Source organism: Limulus polyphemus, unplaced genomic scaffold (genome assembly GCF_000517525.1).
Source record: "Limulus polyphemus unplaced genomic scaffold, Limulus_polyphemus-2.1.2 Scaffold2189, whole genome shotgun sequence".
In the NCBI taxonomy this organism is placed as follows: domain Eukaryota; kingdom Metazoa; phylum Arthropoda; class Merostomata; order Xiphosura; family Limulidae; genus Limulus; species Limulus polyphemus.
Genome location: NW_013667799.1, coordinates 103,207 through 123,454, shown reverse-complemented (window position 1 = coordinate 123,454; position 20,248 = coordinate 103,207). Strand labels below are relative to the sequence as shown.

The following is a 20,248-nucleotide window of genomic DNA, read 5'->3' as shown; positions in this document are numbered from 1 at the left end:
CCTTGTGTATGGAAGTGTAAGTTTAATATTTTAGTTAGCCTTGTGTATGGAAGTGTAAGTTTAATATTTTAGTTAGCCTTGTGTATGGAAGTGTAAGTTTAATATTTTAGTTAGCCTTGTGTATGGAAGTGTAAGTTTAATATTTTAGTTAGCTTATGTAGAGTACATTGCATAATAACTATCTTGTTTATCCATCAGTGTTATGATTTGCAGTTTTATACAGGTTTGCCCTTGTTAACCTAGCTTTATCTTTATTTCATTTAAATATTATCAAAACCAATCTGTAAGCTCTCAAATAACTTTATGGACAATTTAAAGTATTTTACCTGATTATTATTGTTGTTGGTATCATATGATTTGAATGATGGAACAGATCTAGAAAAAAAAAAAAAAACTTATGAAAAATCTCATACAAACAAAACTAAATGTATTTCTCTTTACATTCACTGTTTAAAGAAACTCGAGATAAACGGAATTTAAAAAAATAATTTGTTTTGTAGTGACTTCTAGCATGCAGCAAGACCAGAGAGATTTTATGAAACCATCACTTCCAATGAAAAAGTTTATTTAAAATTCTAAAATAAAGTTTACTTTTGTGCAACCTCAGTACATTTTTCTTTAAGGAACTTTACCTGTTTATCCTCTATATTTTTCAAGGAAATATGCTTTATTAATGATTTAGAAAACCGACATCAGTGACTTGAAAACTCCCTACCACATCCATATTTCAATCTCCTAGTGTATAAAGGTAGTAAATGGCATGTGATGAAACCCAGTTTGTTCTATTCATTATTTTCACATATATAGTAAACCATTAATATTTTCTGAAATACAAGAATATTAAGTTTTTTTTTTCTGAAACATCATTGTTAGATAACTAAATAAGAACCTTAAATTAGCATCTGGAGATGAATCAAGTATTAAACTGATAAGAACGGGTTGTTTATAAAGTTTAAAAAAAACAATTAATAGACCTACATTCTTGAATTTTTGTAAGATACAAGTTATATTTAGAAATATTTAACACAAAAATTAATTTTATTCTGTAACATATGAATTGTACATGTATCAGTAACAAGTTTTCTTTTGTCATTGCTATGTTATCCACCATTCTGTTGTAAATGAACAGAGAGCTGTTCACAGTTTTGTTAACAATTTGCACATCCTGTCATCTTGCTCATGGCCATCCCCATGGTTTCTGAACTATACAATTTAAAAGCCCTTGACTGTTGTTATTCAGTTTAAATGTGGTGATATGCAAGCACAGGTGGTGCTTAAAACTTACACATTCTTGAAGTCACATCATAGGACTTTATGATGCAAAGTTATCCTATTCAATGATTGTAAAAGCATAAAATGATGAAATTTCAGGATTTCAAAGAAAGGAATATTTGTTGTGTTTAGCAGTATCAATGAAGCATGATACCAGTGACTGGACACCAAAGATAGTGAAGAAAGTTAAACAGCTTGTTACCAGAAATAATCTAAGAACATTGCAGCTAAAGTTTGAACCTCCCATGAAATTGCTAAAAGATAATTCAAACAGATTTAGGTCTACAAAAGTTTAACAACAGCCATTTTCACAACATTCTCTTAAAGCACAAAGCCAAGAGAAAGAATTAACTGCATAAAATTGAACAACCAATATAAGGAATGTCACAAATGGGAGTATGTCTCTAAAGTGGATGAAGCATATGTCTACTTAAGTGTCTGCAACAAAGTCTGGGAAATTTATTATTATCCTGCCAGTGACATATTTCAAATATGGTAGAGAACATGTCACATTTATGGTAACAAGTTACAGCTATAATGGTAAGTTATACATCTAGACATTCAAGAAAAATGTCAAGGTTAACTCTGAATGCCATCGATCTGATCTATTGATAATCATTACACCATGGGGAAAAATTGTGTGGGCTGGATTTCAAATTAGACGAATCAAGACAAAGCATCCGGACACATGTTATAGTCAACGTGCCAGTTCTTATGGAGTTCTGTGCCTTTGGATTCTCAAACAGACCCAAATATGCTTGGAAAGCATGTAAAGAGCAGGAGAGCAGCATTGTTTCAGTATATTGTTCATACCATTGATATTGGACTGCAGAAGGATGGGACTGGAAGACTCGCACATTAATCCTTATATCATTACCATTGATATTGGACTGCAGAAGGATGGGACTGGAAGACTCGCACATTAATCCTTATATCATTACCATTGATATTGGACTGCAGAAGGATGGGACTGGAAGACTCGCACATTAATCATTTTATCATTACCATTGATATTGATGTTCCTATGTAGATAACCCAAATTAATCATCAGTATGGTTGCATGTATGTGGAATATTTTCTACCTTTATTAATTACAGATATTAGTAATTTTGTAAAATAGCAAAATGCAAAATATTTCACATGAGTAAACAATAAAACAGACTAGGATTCCTTCAGCTATGTACTTATCAGAAGAAAGTGTACACACATCCTTTGTTAATATTTTTTAAATGTTTTTACTCCCCTTAATTTATTTTTTGTTTTTCACAATTGCACAAAAGTACAAAATCCTCTATTTTCAAGTTTCATAAGCTGGGAAAAAATTTAAATTATGTTACTTCTTAAAAAGTATTCAAAACATTCCCCCTAATGCCACTTTGCCTGTTTTCTAACACATGTATATATATTTTCCAGTTCAAACACCTTTTTAAAAAACTGTGAGAACCTAAGATTTTTTCAACTCTTATAAGACTACCTGTATTAATAGAAACCAATAATGTGTACAAATACTTATAAATGACCAGCTAAATCAAGAAGGTTATCTTTGAGTCTCACACACCTGAAATGGCCATCTAAAAACACAGAAAACTAAACAGAAAAAAAAATTGTAAACAAAAAATAATTGTCGGGATAAATAGTTATGGCAACTTACCCATTACGAGTAATTCGAGATACAGGAGGTTGAGGTGCTGGTCGAGTTGGCATATGGGACATAAGTTTCAAAATTATATAAATTATACACGTAACAAGGTTTTCTTTAGGTTGGGTTATCTGAAAGAAAAATCAAATGTTTTTTTATAGTTTTAAAATAGTATTGTAGAATTTTACTTGAACTAAAAATCAAAATTTTTATCATTAAATTATAACTCAAAAAAGCACTTACCTGTGAACATTCACAATTGTTAGGAACAGGGACCTGAGATGGTAGCCATGTTAGGTTCCATTTTTACCTTTATCTCACACAACTCACAGTCAACATAAGAACTACCATAAAAAATACCACCCAAACAGAGATGATAAACAGTGGCAAACACCTACTGACAGCAATAACTCAGTCATTGCAACTATTAAATTATTACAATGGGTGCTATCCTTATGAAGACAATATCCACAAAAAAGTAAACAGATTAAGAGACACATTCTGAGTGCTGAGTGTGAAGCTTCCTCACCAAGCACCAAGACAGCATTTAGACACAAGAGTTATGAAATGCATCATTAGATTTTTACTGTGTATCAAAGGATTCCCATCATTAAATACATGAACACATTTTTAAAATCACCAAGGTTTGCAAGTGAAATTCATTTTGTTGATCAAATTATAACAAAGTGAAAATAAAAGTAAAAGAGAATACTGGTAAGCTCCAAATTTCAATTGGAACCATATCCTTTAAAGTGGCATGAGAAGATGCCACCAGTGATGAGAACATACTTGGTAATTTCCACGTGCCAGTTGGAAAATGTAATCCAAATGAACATCAAAAAATATCAACAGGTGGCAAATTTGATTTAATATGATATGTAAACAAGATTCACCTCACAAGAACAATCTCACAGACCTTAAACGGATGAGTAGCTTAATTTTCACAGTTTTAGAATTAAAATGAATTTCAAATAGGTACCTAGTAGGGAACTAAAAAAACACAATTACAGTGTAGGAAGATAAGTTATTTAGAATGTGAAAAAAGAAAAAAAAACTGGAGCCAAGCACAGTCAGAGTAGAATCCAAAATTGGAAATTAATTTTTAGAACTGAAGTGCATGGAGAATGAGTGAATTACACCAGTTTCGTAAAAAGAAAATGCTGAACCTATAGGACACTCAGAAAGAAGGCATTCTTTTCAGTAGGGTATTTCTTCACTTATGACAACCTTGTTGATGGCAAAAGGAAAGGAAACTATCTGGCAACACCCAACGCCCCCTTTTATTTATTTCTTTTTGAACTACTGACTAGAGAGAAGGCAACTGGTTGATAAAAGGTAATTTATTCATCATAAACTGTTGAATAGAGGGAAGGCAACTGGTTGATAAAAGGTAATTTATTCATCATAAACTGTTGAATAGAGGGAAGGCAACTGGTTGATAAAAGGTAATTTATTTATCAGTTTAATCACCAAGCTCTAATGAGCACACAGGACTGCGATGCCCGTTTCAGGGGACTAAACAAGCACATGATCACACTCTTCCACAGCATCTTATTGACATTGTGGTTGTTTGACCTGCTCTGGGAACAAAACTATCTTGTTGATCCACCAGTTCTTGTGAATAACAGTAAAGTTAATTAAAATAAGATAATAATAATAACAAAAAATAATGTTAAAAAAGTAAAAATAAAATAAATAATGTTGCATTATTAATTCTTACCCCAAAACTCTGATTTCTAAACTATTAACTAAAATTGTTAATGATAATTACATTTCGTTTGATTTATCTGGTTCACACCATAAATATTATTGTTAATGAAAATTGATATATATATATTGCCCAAACCACTACTATGTATGTTATATCTAACGATAACTACATTTTAATTGATTTATCTGGTTCACACCATAAACATTATTGTTAATGAAAACTGATATATATATATATATTTCCCAAACCACTATTATGTCTGTTATATCTCACGATAACTACATTTTAATTGATTTATCTGGTTCACACTATAAATATTATTGTTAATGAAAACTGATATATATATTGCCCAAACCACTACTATATCTGTTATATTCCACGATAACTACATTTTAATTGATTTATCTGGTCCACACCATAAACATTATTGTTAATGAAAACTGATATAAATATATTGCCCAAACCACTACTATGTATGTTATATTCACGATAACTACATTTTACTTGATTTATCTGGTTCACACCATAAATATTATTGTTCAGCTTTAAATACATACCAACTGAAAACAAGACTGCTAGTACTACTACTGTTCACGATAGTAAGGATGTGACCTAGTGGCCATTGATTACATAAAGTTCTAGCCATAGTGATACATGTTTATCTAACTTGGATAAATGATAGGTATCTTTAAATTAATATATTGCTTGCTTATTAACAAGCTACACATGTAACCAGATAAAAAAAAGTTATGGCAAGTTAATATTCACTACTCTTTGCCTCCCAGTGGCACAGCGGTATGTCTGCAGACTTACAATGCTAGAAACCGGGTTTCGATACCTGTGGTGGGCTGAGCAAAGATAGCACAAACAAACTACAAACTACAAACAAACACTATTCTTTATTTGGTAGAAATAATTTTGTATGCTGAATAATTTCCTCATTTCACTGTGTGTATCAGAAGTTACTATACATAGGTTAATAACAGTATAACGCTATTAAATCAATAACTTATTTCCATGAAAAGTACTACTGTTTATATATGACTAGGTCTAGTGAGACAAACAGCATTGAAAAGGAAAACAAAAGTCTGGTTGTTGTCATATGCTGTTTAAACACTGCCAAGTGAAGTAAACTTCAAGTTGTTAGATTTATTGATCTCTCACTGTGCACGTGTGTTGCTACAGTTTCTTTAAGCCTGTACTGTAAAATATAAATGTATTGATCATTTTAATGTGTTATTTCTAAACTTCCATTCTTGACAACAACTTTTTGCTTAAAAACTTGTAATGTTTTTATACTTACAAAGTTATTTTTATGTATTTCACACTGATGATAGAATTACAAAAAATTCTAAAACTTCTTTAGTTAAAGAATTTTTTGATATTACAGTAAATTTAATACTTCAGATTTTTCATAATACTTCAACTTCTATCATATAAATGATTTAAGTTTCCCCAAAGAGGCCCTGTACTATCCTCACAAGTTTTCTTGTAAAATATTAAATGTTGTACTGTGTTTCTTTTCACTGAACAATGTATTATCTATTGCACATTTTGACAAAAATATTAGTTTTATAACATGAAAACTGAAGCAAATTTTTTTCGATGAACAATTAGTTTATTCAGTTCTAGTAATCTCTAAAGTTTGCAGGAAGAAACCCACAAAATGGTTTTAATCATATTTTCAATTTATGGGTTTTGTATTACTTTGTGTGTATGATAAATTTTCATGCACAAAAGTTTGAAGATTAAAAAATTAGTTAAGTCTAAATCTCTTGTATCTGAAGATGGGTATCCTAAAAATATATTTTAAAAAAACAAGCTGAAAATAGGAAGATTAGTCTTATGTGTGAATAATTGATTAGTTGAATGTAATCAATTAATGGTCACTAAGATTAATCAACCAGCAGATTCTATTGATATCACCCAACTCCAAGTACAACATTTTCAATGATGATGTCAACACATTCACATTTTCCATATCTAATCCCTTAGAATGTTATAAAGTTTATAATGAGATGACTACAAACTGTTCCAACTTAAGTATACAAAATAGACATTAATTTTAAGAAAAGGGTAAGGATATGTATATCATGCACACAGGCAGTGATTATTCTGACAATATATGTGACCATTTTGGAATTTTAAGTATTACTAGCTTAAAGTTATTTGGGTAAACCAAATAGCCACATAGACAACAGTCAACAGTATACAGCCTTTTGAACAAGTTAGGTGCATGACAACAATGTATTTTAAGACTTTTTAAAAATAGCTACATGACTGCCACAGATACAGTCAAATAAAAATAGCCGAGTGACTGTCATGACTTTCAGCTATATACATGGCCATTTTGGAAGTCAAATAATACAAGTTGAATATAGATGAGCTACATAATAATCAGACCTAACCTAATATGTAAACTATAGTGTGTCTGTCTCCACTTACCACCATTCTTTGCACAATTACACAAAGGTAAACAACAAATACCATTTTTGTATTGTTACTTATGCAGACCTAAAAATGAATTTCCATATGTTTCATTTCACAAAAGAAACACAGAAGAAAATATTGCTCAAAGTAAAAAAAAAAAAACCACCTGTCATGGTTATATTAAAATGCTGACCTTATAATTTTGAAATTAATCGCTTTATCTATCGAATTCATCACTGCTATGTGATGTAAAATGCAAATACTTACAAACATACGGGTGACTGTGTATACATTTACTAGTAGAATATGTCAAAATTCAACAAAATATGTAGAGTTGTGGTTTTTAAATCAATTTGTATTTATTTAACCATGCAAAATCAAATACTTGACATATATTTTTTCTAAAAGTTTTTTAAAACTAAAACCCATCACCAGCAATGTTGATACCATGAGTACTCACCCCACCTTCAAAGGCTTTAATTAGTTATTGCTGTTTATACACTTGTCAACAACAGAATGACTTTATAACATCCTTTCTTCTAATGTTTTAATTAGTCACCCATATTTGTGCATATGTTATCAGAATCCTCAGAACCTAACAAAACACTGAACTTGTAAACAATTTTATAAAAATACACAGCAAACCTATTCAAATTTCAAATAAAAACATGTTCAGGCATGCTTATTACATGTGGATTTTCTTTGAAATATGACATTAGCATAAAATGACTTAAGCAATAATCTGGAAATCAGCTTTTAAAAAATAATTTTGATGCCACAGCATTACATTAAAATTATTATTTAAACAGTTTGCAGTAAAAAAAAGGTTCTGTTAAATTTTAACAAAACATACACACAGAAATTAACATGCATCTTTAGTAGGTTTTACACCTGTACATAAGTTTTTTGCAATTTCCTTTTCTCTTCTTCTTGATATTCATATGCAATAGATGGACAGACATCTGTTTTCCCAAATTATACTATTCTGCTAGTAGAATATGTAGAAATTCAACAAAACATACAGTTGTAATACAGACTATCAAATTCATTCTGGAAAAGTTGTTCACAAAACTTCCTTGTAAACAACATTTTCAATATTTGCACCTTCAAAAACATACATTTTAACCAATCAAATGACCATAACCTGGATGGAGCTACGTAAAGCTGACTACGTAAAAAATTATATTATTGTAAGATATGCACCCATAAAAATCAAGCATCCATCCTGTACAGAGCCGTAGTTAGGGTAGGGCAGGAGGGACAGTTACCCAGATCACTGCTGGAAGGGGGGGGGGGGCAGTTTGAGCAATAAGCCTGTTATTTAATAATTTATGCAGAACTATGCACTAGTTAGTATGTTATGGTACTTAAGTTACCACCTTCATTCCTTATTCTTCAACTATGTCATCTTGTTCTTCGGTTATAACATATATCATAATTAGTTTTATATTTTCTATTGTTGTGGTACTTACCATCTCTATAGCTACATATTTGTTTTGTAATATGTACATTTTTTTTAGGAAAAGGAAAAATAAGACTCGAGAAATAGCATACTGAATGTTTGGGGAAACATCCTAAAATTCTGCTGGCTATCAAACATTACAGGAAGCATGCTCGACAGGGTAATAATTTAATTGATATTTTCCATCATGAAATAAATTAATTTGAAGTAGAGATATAGTTAATATCTATGTTTTGTTTCATTTAAATAGTTTATTATAAGTAAGGCTGTAGTTTGTTTTTGTTTTGCCTTAATTTGTGTTATGTTTTGCAAGCTTTTTTTTGTGTGTGCTTCTAGTAAGAGGGCAGAGTAAGATTTTGCCCACAAATTTTGAATCAGTTGACAACATTTTTTTTTCAACGAAGAAAAGGGAAAGATCGTGAAACTTGCCCAGGGTGCAAAAATGACTGGTTACATCTCTGATCATGTATGTAACTTTTTCAACAATTTATGTAGGTGTATGAGTATCATGTATAAAGCAGAGCTAGGCAATTAGTTAAATTTCATAATTTATTACATTCAAATAAATGATTATTCTCACATGATACATGCGTAGTTCAAACAATCAAAAAATAGTAAAAATCTAAATCTAAAACAGTTTCAATTAGTTGATTATTTTGTAAAGTCACGACAGAAATAAATCAAACTAAATAATTTAAAATTAATCAAAAATAATAATGGGAAATCACAATGACTATTTTGATTACTTGGATATTTTACATTTTGAGTAAAACATAAATATTGAAACTTTACACTTTTGATACTGTGATTTTCCACTACCTGCATGCCCATTATTCACAAACATACAAAAAATATTAACAAGTGGTTCACATATTTAATCGTTAACCCCCTTCAAAACCATTTAAGAAATGTTATCTGGTTTAGAAGTTTAAATCTTTAAACTTCCCAATTTTTCTAAACAAGCTCATACCTAATGTCATCATTCCTTGAAATTTCAGCCTTGAAAACACATTTCCCCCAGAACTCAAACAGTTTGTTTTCCTGGAAGCTGCCCTTTATTAACAAGGTGGTTGGTCTTTGTAATGGGTTGCATTCAAATTATGATCTCTGAAATTGTTTCCTCATGAAAAAAGTCTGTAAGGATTGGATTGAGGTATTAAAGGGATTTATAGCATTGGTGAATCTTTTTTTTCCCTACCTAATAGTGAGAATGGTAGAACAAGTAGACACAAATATAAATTTTGTTAGGGTAAGAATTAACTTTACCTAAGACATTTATTTATTTATTTTTACATGGTGGTTGGCCTTTCGATGGCAATGAATGCAATAAATTACTGAGAGGTTAAGAGAAAACTTGATAATTATTTAAATGGTCACTTTAATGGATAAAACAGGTTCCTTGTTATCATTAGATTTTATGTTGTGTTATGATATAACAAATGTCAAGGTAACGCTTGATAAAAATTTAAGTTAGCAAGGCTGGTTTCATGGTTGTTGGTTTTTTTTTTTTAATATATGGGACAGTAGTACTACCAGTACTAGTAGTAGCAATAGTAGTGTTGAAACCTATGTCAAAGCTTTGCATAACTTAACTTGCCATAACTCTACTTCTACATGTCTACATGTATTTGTAAATTGTAGATACTAACAATAATACAAATTACAATAGCTCTACTTACGGCTAAGTAGCTGTACCAACATAGTTTATGTCACAAAAGTCGGGTCTAATTAATTTTGTTTAATACTGCGATACTAATAGTAATGAAATTCATAATGCTAATGACTAAAACTAATAGTAGTAGTACTAACAATACGTAAAATAACAAATCATGAGAATGTAAATTACTTACTAAACAGGAAGCATACTGTAATACGTTGAACAACAACGTATAGTCTTCAGTATTTCTTCTGCTTTGATTCTTTTTTATTTGATTTAAATGGACAGGAAAATTCTAATTCTATTTTATAATTTACATTACTACACTACGTTACTTTACAAGTTTAATGTGACTTTTCGAAAACTTTAAGCTTTTTCATCATTAAAGCGCCCTCCTCTGGCAAACACTGGAGTGATGATGAAATTATTTAGGCCACCTCATAAACAAACCAAATATCAACAATAATTTATAACATGTTAAGCAAAAAACAGAAATGAACTTTGATCGTTGAATGTGAAATAGACTAAAAACTTAGTTAACCTCTCAAACTAGAGCCATATACTGATGATCGTCAAATTATTGACTGAAAACTAATCAAGACTGTTATATGCTAGCAGGTTCTGTATAATAATTTTGATTTTTACGTTTTTCTTTTCTCTTTCTTATGATTTTACGTAGTATTTAGTTCTGTATGTATTTTATTATTATAGAGTTTTGCTTTGTTTTTATGGTGTTTAAACAGGGGGTTTCTTGTGTTTTGTATTTAGCCCTGTTTATATATTATATATATATGTTTGATTATGAGGAACTCACTTTTTGGAAAACAGAGTTTGGAGACAGCTTGAATGGGTAATGAAAGAAACGTTATACGTTTGTAATAGAGTTTCATTCAAGCCGTCCCCAAGCTTTGTTGTACATACATCCTATCTTAAAACCACTCGATAACTTGGAAATCAATGAATGCCATTTCTTTTCAATCCATGATTTTGCAGATCAGCAACTCTCTTAACTGTCAATAATCAAGTGGATCTCACGCAATGCAATACACACATATCAGTTTGCATTACAAGATACCTTGGAAAGCAAAGAACACCATTTCTTTTCAATCACCAGGTGTCCGATCTTATAATCATCCTATCTTTGATGATAACTCCTACCCATATCGATTAAGATGCTGACGCCGGTGTTTCATCTACTTGTCGGGGCTGGTAGTAACTTTTACTTCCAAAGACTTTTATTTAATTCTTCAAAGACCGCATATAAATATATACAGCTTCCTCTCTTTCGTCAGGGAGGTCAAGATGACTCAAAACTGCGTCTTCGTCTCTCCTCTGACTCATCAGTTTCTTTTTCAGACTCTTGCTCATGCCAATGCACTAAAAGATCGTCTGTGGCATACGGATGCCACTTATATACGTATTCCATATACTTTTGCATGTCTCATATTCCACTGTAACTCATACATTAGACTGATCAGAGAAACAACTTTTCATAGTATCAGCAATGGACCAATCCAGCTGAATCCAAACCGCATATACCATAAACTCATCAGTCGCTACATTGCAGCATCCGTTCTTGTACTATCCGATCATAGCACTTATTCTCTCGACGTGCTACCTTCCCGAGTTGTTGTTGGGCGAATTTGTGTATGTTGGCAATCATCAATCTCAACCATTCTAAATGCTTTTTTGGACACTTGTGAACTTCTTCTTATGGTGAAAGGCCATACTTGGCGTCTACAGGGAGTAACTGGTTTTATAAAGACAATCATTGCAAGCAAATCTTTCTTTTTCGTAGAATATCTGTATTCAGGAGCTATGAGCTTAGACTGGCATATGTGATTCTACTCCATTCTGCATCTGCAACAACACTGCTTTTACTCCTTTTTACTGATGTCTAAGAGAAACTCATGGCCTTAGTGTGGAGCATCCAATAAAACAGATTTTAAAATTTGGAATACCTGATCAATTCCTTGCGTCATCTAAAGTGTACTTAAACTTTTTAGAGAGCCTACAATGGTGCTGCTATTTTCGAGAAGTTGACCATAAATCGTTGGTAATATATTACAAAACCAATGAAACTGTGAAGTTTTTGCTTCATCGCAGGTCAAGACCAATCTCTTATCTCAACTACTTTAGCTGGGTCCATCTAGACTCCATCTCTCCCCACAATGTGATTGAGAAACTCCACCTCTGTTCATAGGAGTAAACACTTCCTTAGTTTCAAACCTACTTTTCATATGTGCTGGAGTACTATCTTCAGGTTATCAAACACAAACTCGAAAGTGCTACCAAACACCAAAGCATCGATACTGTACACTAGGTATCTCTCACAATGCTGTTGTTGTTTTTGTTGTTTATTATTAAGCACAAAGCTACACAAAGGGCTATCGGTGCTCTGCCCACCATGGGTATCGAAACCCGGTTTCTAGCAGTATAAGTCCGCAGACATACCGCTGTGCCATTGGGGAGCCTCTCACAATGCAGTTCCTAGAGTGTGCTATCGACTGCTCTAAAGTAGCTGATGTGTTACACAGACCAAGTGACATGAAATGAAATCATAAAAGCCATCTCTTGTGATAAAAGTAGTCTTAGACATGCTTTTATCTTCCAGATTGACTTGTCAATATCAGGATTCCAGATACAGGCTGATAAACTAGTGGGAGTCCAGAACCTTAGCATACCTTTCTTCTTCCACACAATCTCTACTGGAGACAACCAAACAATCTCCAAAGATTACATGAACAACAGGTTTATTTATGAGAAGTCTTGTAATACGTTGATCAACACTTGTTCTACAGTTACAGTTGTTTAAGTTGTTTAATTACCAAAATTAAAAATGGGAAATTGCCCCAAGAGGTGCAAAAAAGAAGATGGGTTGTTGTGATCAGCTTGTAGAAATAAAGTTTCGGTAAGAGGAAATAGGGAATTATCCTTAAATTAGGAAACTTTTGTATGTCTCATAATGAGTGAGTAATTGATATTGAGAAATGTTATATATATTGGGAACTGTCCTTATGTGGGGACAAGGATGAAAAGTTAAAGTAATTTAAAACAACCTCACAGTCTGTGTATTACGTGAAAATTACTACACCAGAGGTTTATTTTCCAGTGACAACAAGGAAAACATTCATTGTGCTACCAAGAAATGAAATGCTCATACGAGAACGTATTAGGGGTATATCGATATCTATTGACTGGACCATATTAAAAAAACCAAACACTGATGAACAAAATATTATTAGAGCCGTGAACACAACAAACCATAAAATTCGAGCCATTTCTGAATGAGTCTTTGCAAAATATGATCTGTATAGATAGTACTTTCACATCAGAGAACATCAGAAGTAGCCACTTTTGAGGCAATATGTAGGAAGTCTGGTGTCAAATCCTCACATAAACATAGCTTACCACTTCACTTACATTAGCTGTATGCATGACTAGATCTGTGGAGGTCACACAGCTGATCAAAGGAAAGTATTATGTGGCTTCCTCATTGAATGTCAAGATACCTTCTCCAGTGGATCTTGAGACTCAGGCTAAACAAATAAAACATATATTTCATAATATTGATACTGCAGATGAAGCCCCAATAAAACAGTTAACCAGACGAATCCCTTTTTCAAAACAGGCTGAGACTTTCAATTAGATAGAAGCCATAAAGTAAGAAGGAGTGATAGAACTGTGTGCTTGGCCATCGTCCATTGTGCTTGTGAAGAAGGCTGGATCCATAAAATTCTGCATCGACTACTAGAAGGTGAATGAAGTCACAAAGAAGGAATCCCCCCCCCCCACACTACCAAGGATTGACTATACTTTGGATATTTTACCTAGATGAAAATGGCTTTGAATATTTGATCTGAAGAATGGATATTGGTAAGTGCCGGTCGACGAAGAAATTAGAGAGAAGATAGCCTTTACTGCAGGAAATGGATTTTAGCTGTTTGTTGTGTTACCGTTTGCATTATGTAAAGCATCTGCTACAGTTCAATAATCAATGAAGTGGCTATCTTGAGATGTTGTACTCATCTATTTGGATGGCATAACTGCATATGAGAAGACTTTTAATAATGCTTATGCTTGGACATGGAAAGTTCTAGATCAGTTGAGGAAAGAGAACCTCAAGGTGAATCACAAGATGAGTGAATTACTCTATCAATGAGTGAGTTTCCTAGGGCACATAGTCAGCAAAGAGGAAGTTTCCACAGACTCATCTAAGACTGAATCTGTTCAGAATTAGCCAACACCAAAATACTCAAATGAGGTAAGAGAATTTCGTAGACTGTGCTCGTACTATCATCATTTTGTAAAACCAGTCTCTGACATAGTGTGTTCTTTACACAAATTACTTGTAAACCAAATAAAGTTTATTCGACTGCTAATTGTGAACAAGCATTTCATAAACTGAAGAAATAGTTAACCACTACACATGTATTAGCATTACCAACTCTTGAAAATCCGCTCATTTTACATACAGATGCCAGTGATTTTGTAGTAGGGACTGCTATCACAAGTATAATATGGAAAAAAATAGGTGATTGCCTAGTATAACAAGTCAATGAATGCTATAAAAAGGGGGTTAGTGTATAACTCAAAAATATCTATTAAGTGTTATTCGAGCCACAAATCATTTCTTTTATTACCTATATGGACAAAGGATCACACTTCAGATAAATCATGCAGCATTAAAGAAGCTGGTGGATTGTTGCAATTCAAAGGCCAGAGAGCAAGACGACTCTAGAAGCTTTAAGAGCATATCTTTAGCAGGATGTCTTGCCATATATGTTACTAAGAAAAACCTGATGCATTATCCCAAAGACCATGAATAATGTAAACATTGTGAAAAGGTGGAATCACGGGATAGTAAAGACGACCAGAATATAGTTTAAGATGTGACACCCACAAATGATAAAGAATTAATGTTGTCCAACACTTAACTGAAAGATGCTCAGGCAGAATATGCGAGTTTTAAACCAATTACTCAGTAGATCAAAAATAGCATAGAAAAACTTGCATGGCAAACAGTTACTCCATAAAGCCCAAAGACAAAGATGTACTGAGACTCAGTATGTCTACCTAATGTTATTTCAGAAATGGGAAGATACCGTTAGACAGAAACAACGACTATAGTCGGTATTTCCACAGTGTTTACATTTCAAAACACTCCATCATCTATACAGTCTTCCAACACTTTGATACTTAGGTGTTAAAAAGATATTGGAGAGAGTAAAATAACTATTTTTATTGGTTTTCTTGCCAGAATTGCAGGAATATAATTTAATCAGGTCTGCAAAACAGAAACAGACAGATTGTCCTTGCCATAGAGAACACTGTGTGAGAGTTAAGACCATTTCTGCTATAATGATGACAAACCATACAGTAGGAGATTCCACTAGTAGATGGATGTCATGATTAATGCTTTGATAGTTCCATGAAGAACAGCTAAATAATTCAGATCAAAGGCGTCGCTAGGTACTTAAAATAGCTGGGGCTCGAGCCCATAGGCGCGGAAATTTGGGATTTTGGGCACTGTGAAATAGAATCAGGGCACGGACCCCGTGTGCCAATGCCTAGCAACGCCTCTGATCCAGATCTAGTGTAGTTGTTCCATTCCATGCAGCAAGATGAAGCACATCCAGATCAAATTAAGGAAACTATCATGGACATATGGAACATATGACACTTGTATGACCAGTTACGTGTGCTGTAAATTATACTGTTTCATTGCTATTATCAACCACTGAACAGCAATTCTCATCTTATGGCATTGTTAGCATTTCCCAAACCTCTGAGGCACGAGATTTTCCAGACTTTGCATAATACAATCAAAAGAAGGCACCAAAGTGGTACATGTGTGCCACATTGAAGTCGAGACGTTCAGCACTAGTGTAAACATTGTACAGTGTGTGCCACCCAGAGAAATAGTTGCTTTAAATGAGGTATACTCCAACAGAAAGTTGTTGATTATCTTCAATAGCTGGAACACTTCCAAGGACACAACGGCCACCTACATATTCTCGTGGTAATAACATACTTCGGAAAATTGGCTAAGGCTTATCCACTGGTCGATATGTCCATATAATTTGTGGGTGACACACTGGTAGAGCACTGGATAGCCCAGCTTATACACCTGAAGAGATCCATTCAAACCAGAGACCTAACATTAATAACTAATGGTTCTCTGAGTTGTGTAAAGTGTTGTGTATGATGAAGACATGCACTTTGCCTCATCACAGCTATGTCTGATAGTTTAGTGGAAGGGGTAATGTAGACAGTCAAGTGTATGTTTTTCAACCCAGAGCAAACCAACTAGGAAAAACTTGCATACTTCATGACGTTGTACCACACAAGTGAACAGAGATCAACAGGTTGTTTACCGAATATGATTATATTTTGTTAAGAAGTTATATTTCCTGTAGACATAATGCACAGCTCTACACATAGAGTGGGTATCCTACCATGTCCACCTGAATATGTAGAGTGGGTAAGGTCTGCATTAGTTGATGTAAATAGCTAGGAAATGCTGCCTAACAGAAGAGGTGCTATGATGAACGGTGAAGGAACGGATATACCAAAGTGAGTAATAAGTGTTAGTTTAGTATATGCCAGCAGCACAGAAATCTTATGGCTCTGGCTGTGCTGAACTTCCTCCTGTGATCCATTAATCTATAAACTACAGCATTTGAAAGGTGCATGCTTGAATATAGTACATGTTGATAAGCAGCTTCTATATGTGACTGACAAACTTTTAATGGTCAGGCTTGATCAAGAGTCAAAAGAAGGTGTAGTTAAGCTGGATGGACATGAAACTATTGTCGTATGCTACTCTGATCTGGACGATAAAGAGGAAAGTGCATATTGTACTTATCAGGATGTTTCGGATAAGTCACATGAAGAAGAGCTAGATCTAGAGACAAGACTCAGCTACAATCAACAATGGCGTTTTGATTAATATAGATGGGACTGAACCCAAAGGCATAAGCTAGGACGAGCAGATAATTGAAATGGGGCTACAGCCAATGCTTTCCAAGCCACATGTGATGACACATAGACAGAGACTCATGTTTACTGCAGTTGCCACTAGTATCATTAGATGAATGAAAGGAAGTAGCAATCCTTGCTTTCTAAGCTATCAAATGATGTTTACCATACAGTGTACACACTTCATTGTGCAATGTCTGCTTGATTACAACAAAGATAGGATGGCTGGTGCTTGTAGATATAAAGCCTAATATGTCAACAGCTTGTATGTCTGGACATGATAGCTAGGAGCTTGAAAACTCGATTAAAATGGTGCTGTGATCTTTGCTTTCTGAACTATTGGATGATACTGTAATGCATAATGTATGTACTATATTGTAGGATTATTAATCGATGATCAGTACTTAAGATAATATTTTAGTCAAATGATCAACTGGACTGAAAGAGCTTTGTGATCTTTGCTTTTCAAGTTACCGATCAAGTGACTTTCCGAGAATCACTCACTTCATGTAGCAGAGTAGCAAAGAACCCTATTGAGAAAGCAAATAATCTATGCTAGATTTTTATTGCCAGTACATCTACAAGGCTTGTAATTTTTCTACATGCAGTTATTCTATTTTCATGGTAACGTCAAGAAACTTTTATACATGTATTGAATTGTGAAGTAACTTTAACCAACTTCATAACAGGAACATATGGAAATAAATAACTTTAATTTATTAACCCATTTATCTATGTATAGGCTAACAAAACCCTTTAATCTTTCATAGAAGCAAACAAGATTCACAGAAATATAGTGTAAGGTAGCCTTAATTTAATTAACTCCACAATATAAGCACTGAAAATATATTATTTTGACTGCCTTCTAGTTATAGTAAATGAGAGACGCAGGTGGTGAATATCTTTTGATAGCTTATACTTCAGTATGACCTGGAAGAGCTTAGTAGTTAGGATACTCGACTTGTGGTCTACAGATAGCGGGGTTGAACCTCATCACCAAATATGCTCGCACTTTCAGCTGTATGATCGTTATGATGTGACAATCAATCTCACTATTTGATTAAATTAGCCCAATAATTGGCAATGGGTGGTGTTGACTAGCTGCCTTTCCTCGAGCTTATCAATTTTAACTTAGAGATGGCAAGTACAGTTAGCTTTCGTGTAGCTTTGTGTGAAATTGGATAAAAAACAAATAGAATATTTAAGTATAATATGTATATATATATATTAAGTTATGTTACGTACGTGTGTTTATATGAGTGTGATAGAAATGGTCTGAATATGTGATATAGCACATCCTGTAAGAGGGAGTTTCTGGGACATATACTTCTCCATTTAATTTTTTTTCAAAATTTCTATGTATATTGAACAAGTATTCTTAACAAAGGAAGTCAGTTAAACGAGTTACTAAGTTTCTCTCGCCCTAGTTACTCATGGAACTTGGTCATTTACCACATGGGATTTTTATTACGATATAGTGCTTTAATAGTGGATATTATATAGAAAGCGACAATGATCTTCTCAATTAGCAAGCCAAGTGATACTGCAGGAATACAATATCTCTTGTTTTGCAGTGATAGTGGCCATCAGTCTCTTGGGTTGTGTCTTCACTCTAAGGAGAATGACATTATTGTTTTCCTCATATAATGCTATGTTTTTTTTTCACTCTGGAACAGTAGTAAGATGAATGAGAAACATATTGTTCTGATTACTGCAGATGCCGACTCAGTCTATTAATAATCTCCAGTAAATAAACTTTTGTGTTTGAATAAAGATTGTTTCATTCTGTAATAAATTGTGTCCAGCTTTTTTCTTTGCTTCAGTCTCAGTCAGTTTTAGAATATTTAAGTTTTTCTTCTGTATAAAGATTTCTGGTGAAGCATACTGCAGTTATTCTGTGGCTCCTTTCTGATTACTCAAAATAAACCAGTAAACCTGAGAATACCACAGGCAAATGCTGCATACATCCAGCATCATACTGACGATAATCAGTGTCTATAATTCCACCACAGACATGCTTCTGAGATTATAGGTACATATTTTACAATGTTTTGGGAATTTAGATTTTTCGAAGCATTTTTTTCTAGTATCAATTGAGAGCTCCAATTTTAAACTATATGAGCTTTATACTTTACAACAAAACAAAAATATATTAAACTTAGATACTCTGTCCAAATGAAACACTATAAAAATATGCGTATGTAGGACATTTACAGCTACGAAACTTACACGTTTTAAGCTACATTTGGTGACATATTCCTTACCATTGTGTTATAATCTAGTACACGGATTTCCTACTGAACAGCCAGTTAGGGCCTGCTAACCGGAGGTTACAAGAATAACACAGGATACAGAAAAACAATTAAAGGACAAACACAATACACAGTTACACAACAATGGCAAATATTTGTCATAGTTGTGTTGAACTAGTAGGAAAAATTTAATAAAATCTTTAATAGATGTCTCTTACCAGGCCAGTGTGAACCCCCTGTAAACTATAATGTTGAAATGACAACTCTGCAAGGTTAAAATAAAACAAAGTTGAAGTTAAAAAAGGAATGCTAAGTTAAAATATAGTTCAAGACTGTATGAAAAACTATACATTCTCTGAAAAATTGTGAAAAATTTTCTCAGTAGGGGAGAACCTAGTTTTAATTACTAAAATATAATAACACCAATTAATTAGCTAACACACTGCACTTTGTACACATGATCTAGAACCATAAGTGTACCAGCATAAGGGCGTGCAAGTCTCGTGCCATTATATAATTCGCCAACAAAAAAGATAGTTGTCTAACATGAATTTTTATGGTGAAGTAACAGCTGTCTTCCCTGTAAGAGAACATCTTATTGGCCAATAAATGGATCCGAGTATATTGTTCACCATAGTAAGTAAAACTGAGATATTTATTTGAACAATTCTTTGCATCTGAAGTGAATTGAAAGAAAAACATAAATATTCGAAAAATGTACAGGAGTTAGCTAATGTATGTGTCATCCTGTACTACACCATTATTCTGTGTGGGCTGAAAACTACCATATAGTTCGAACTTGCAGTTTACATACATCTTTTATTGTACAGGAGTTAGCTAATGT

General features: G+C 33.2%; 1 protein-coding gene across 1 annotated transcript in view; it reads right to left on the bottom strand.

Moving 5' to 3' along the window:
* LOC106466218 overlaps window positions 1–10,553 on the bottom strand; it is a 95,445-nt gene extending 84,892 nt beyond the window's left edge. Inside the window, exons 1-3 of the mRNA XM_013926467.2 lie at window positions 10,365–10,553; window positions 2,924–3,042; window positions 327–375 (exon numbers count right to left, since the gene is read on the bottom strand). Coding sequence (XP_013781921.1) covers window positions 327–375; window positions 2,924–2,985 — 111 coding nt within the window. The 5' untranslated portion in view covers window positions 2,986–3,042; window positions 10,365–10,553. The remainder of the gene's footprint in view (window positions 1–326; window positions 376–2,923; window positions 3,043–10,364) is intronic.
* Window positions 10,554–20,248: the final 9,695 nt, after the last annotated feature.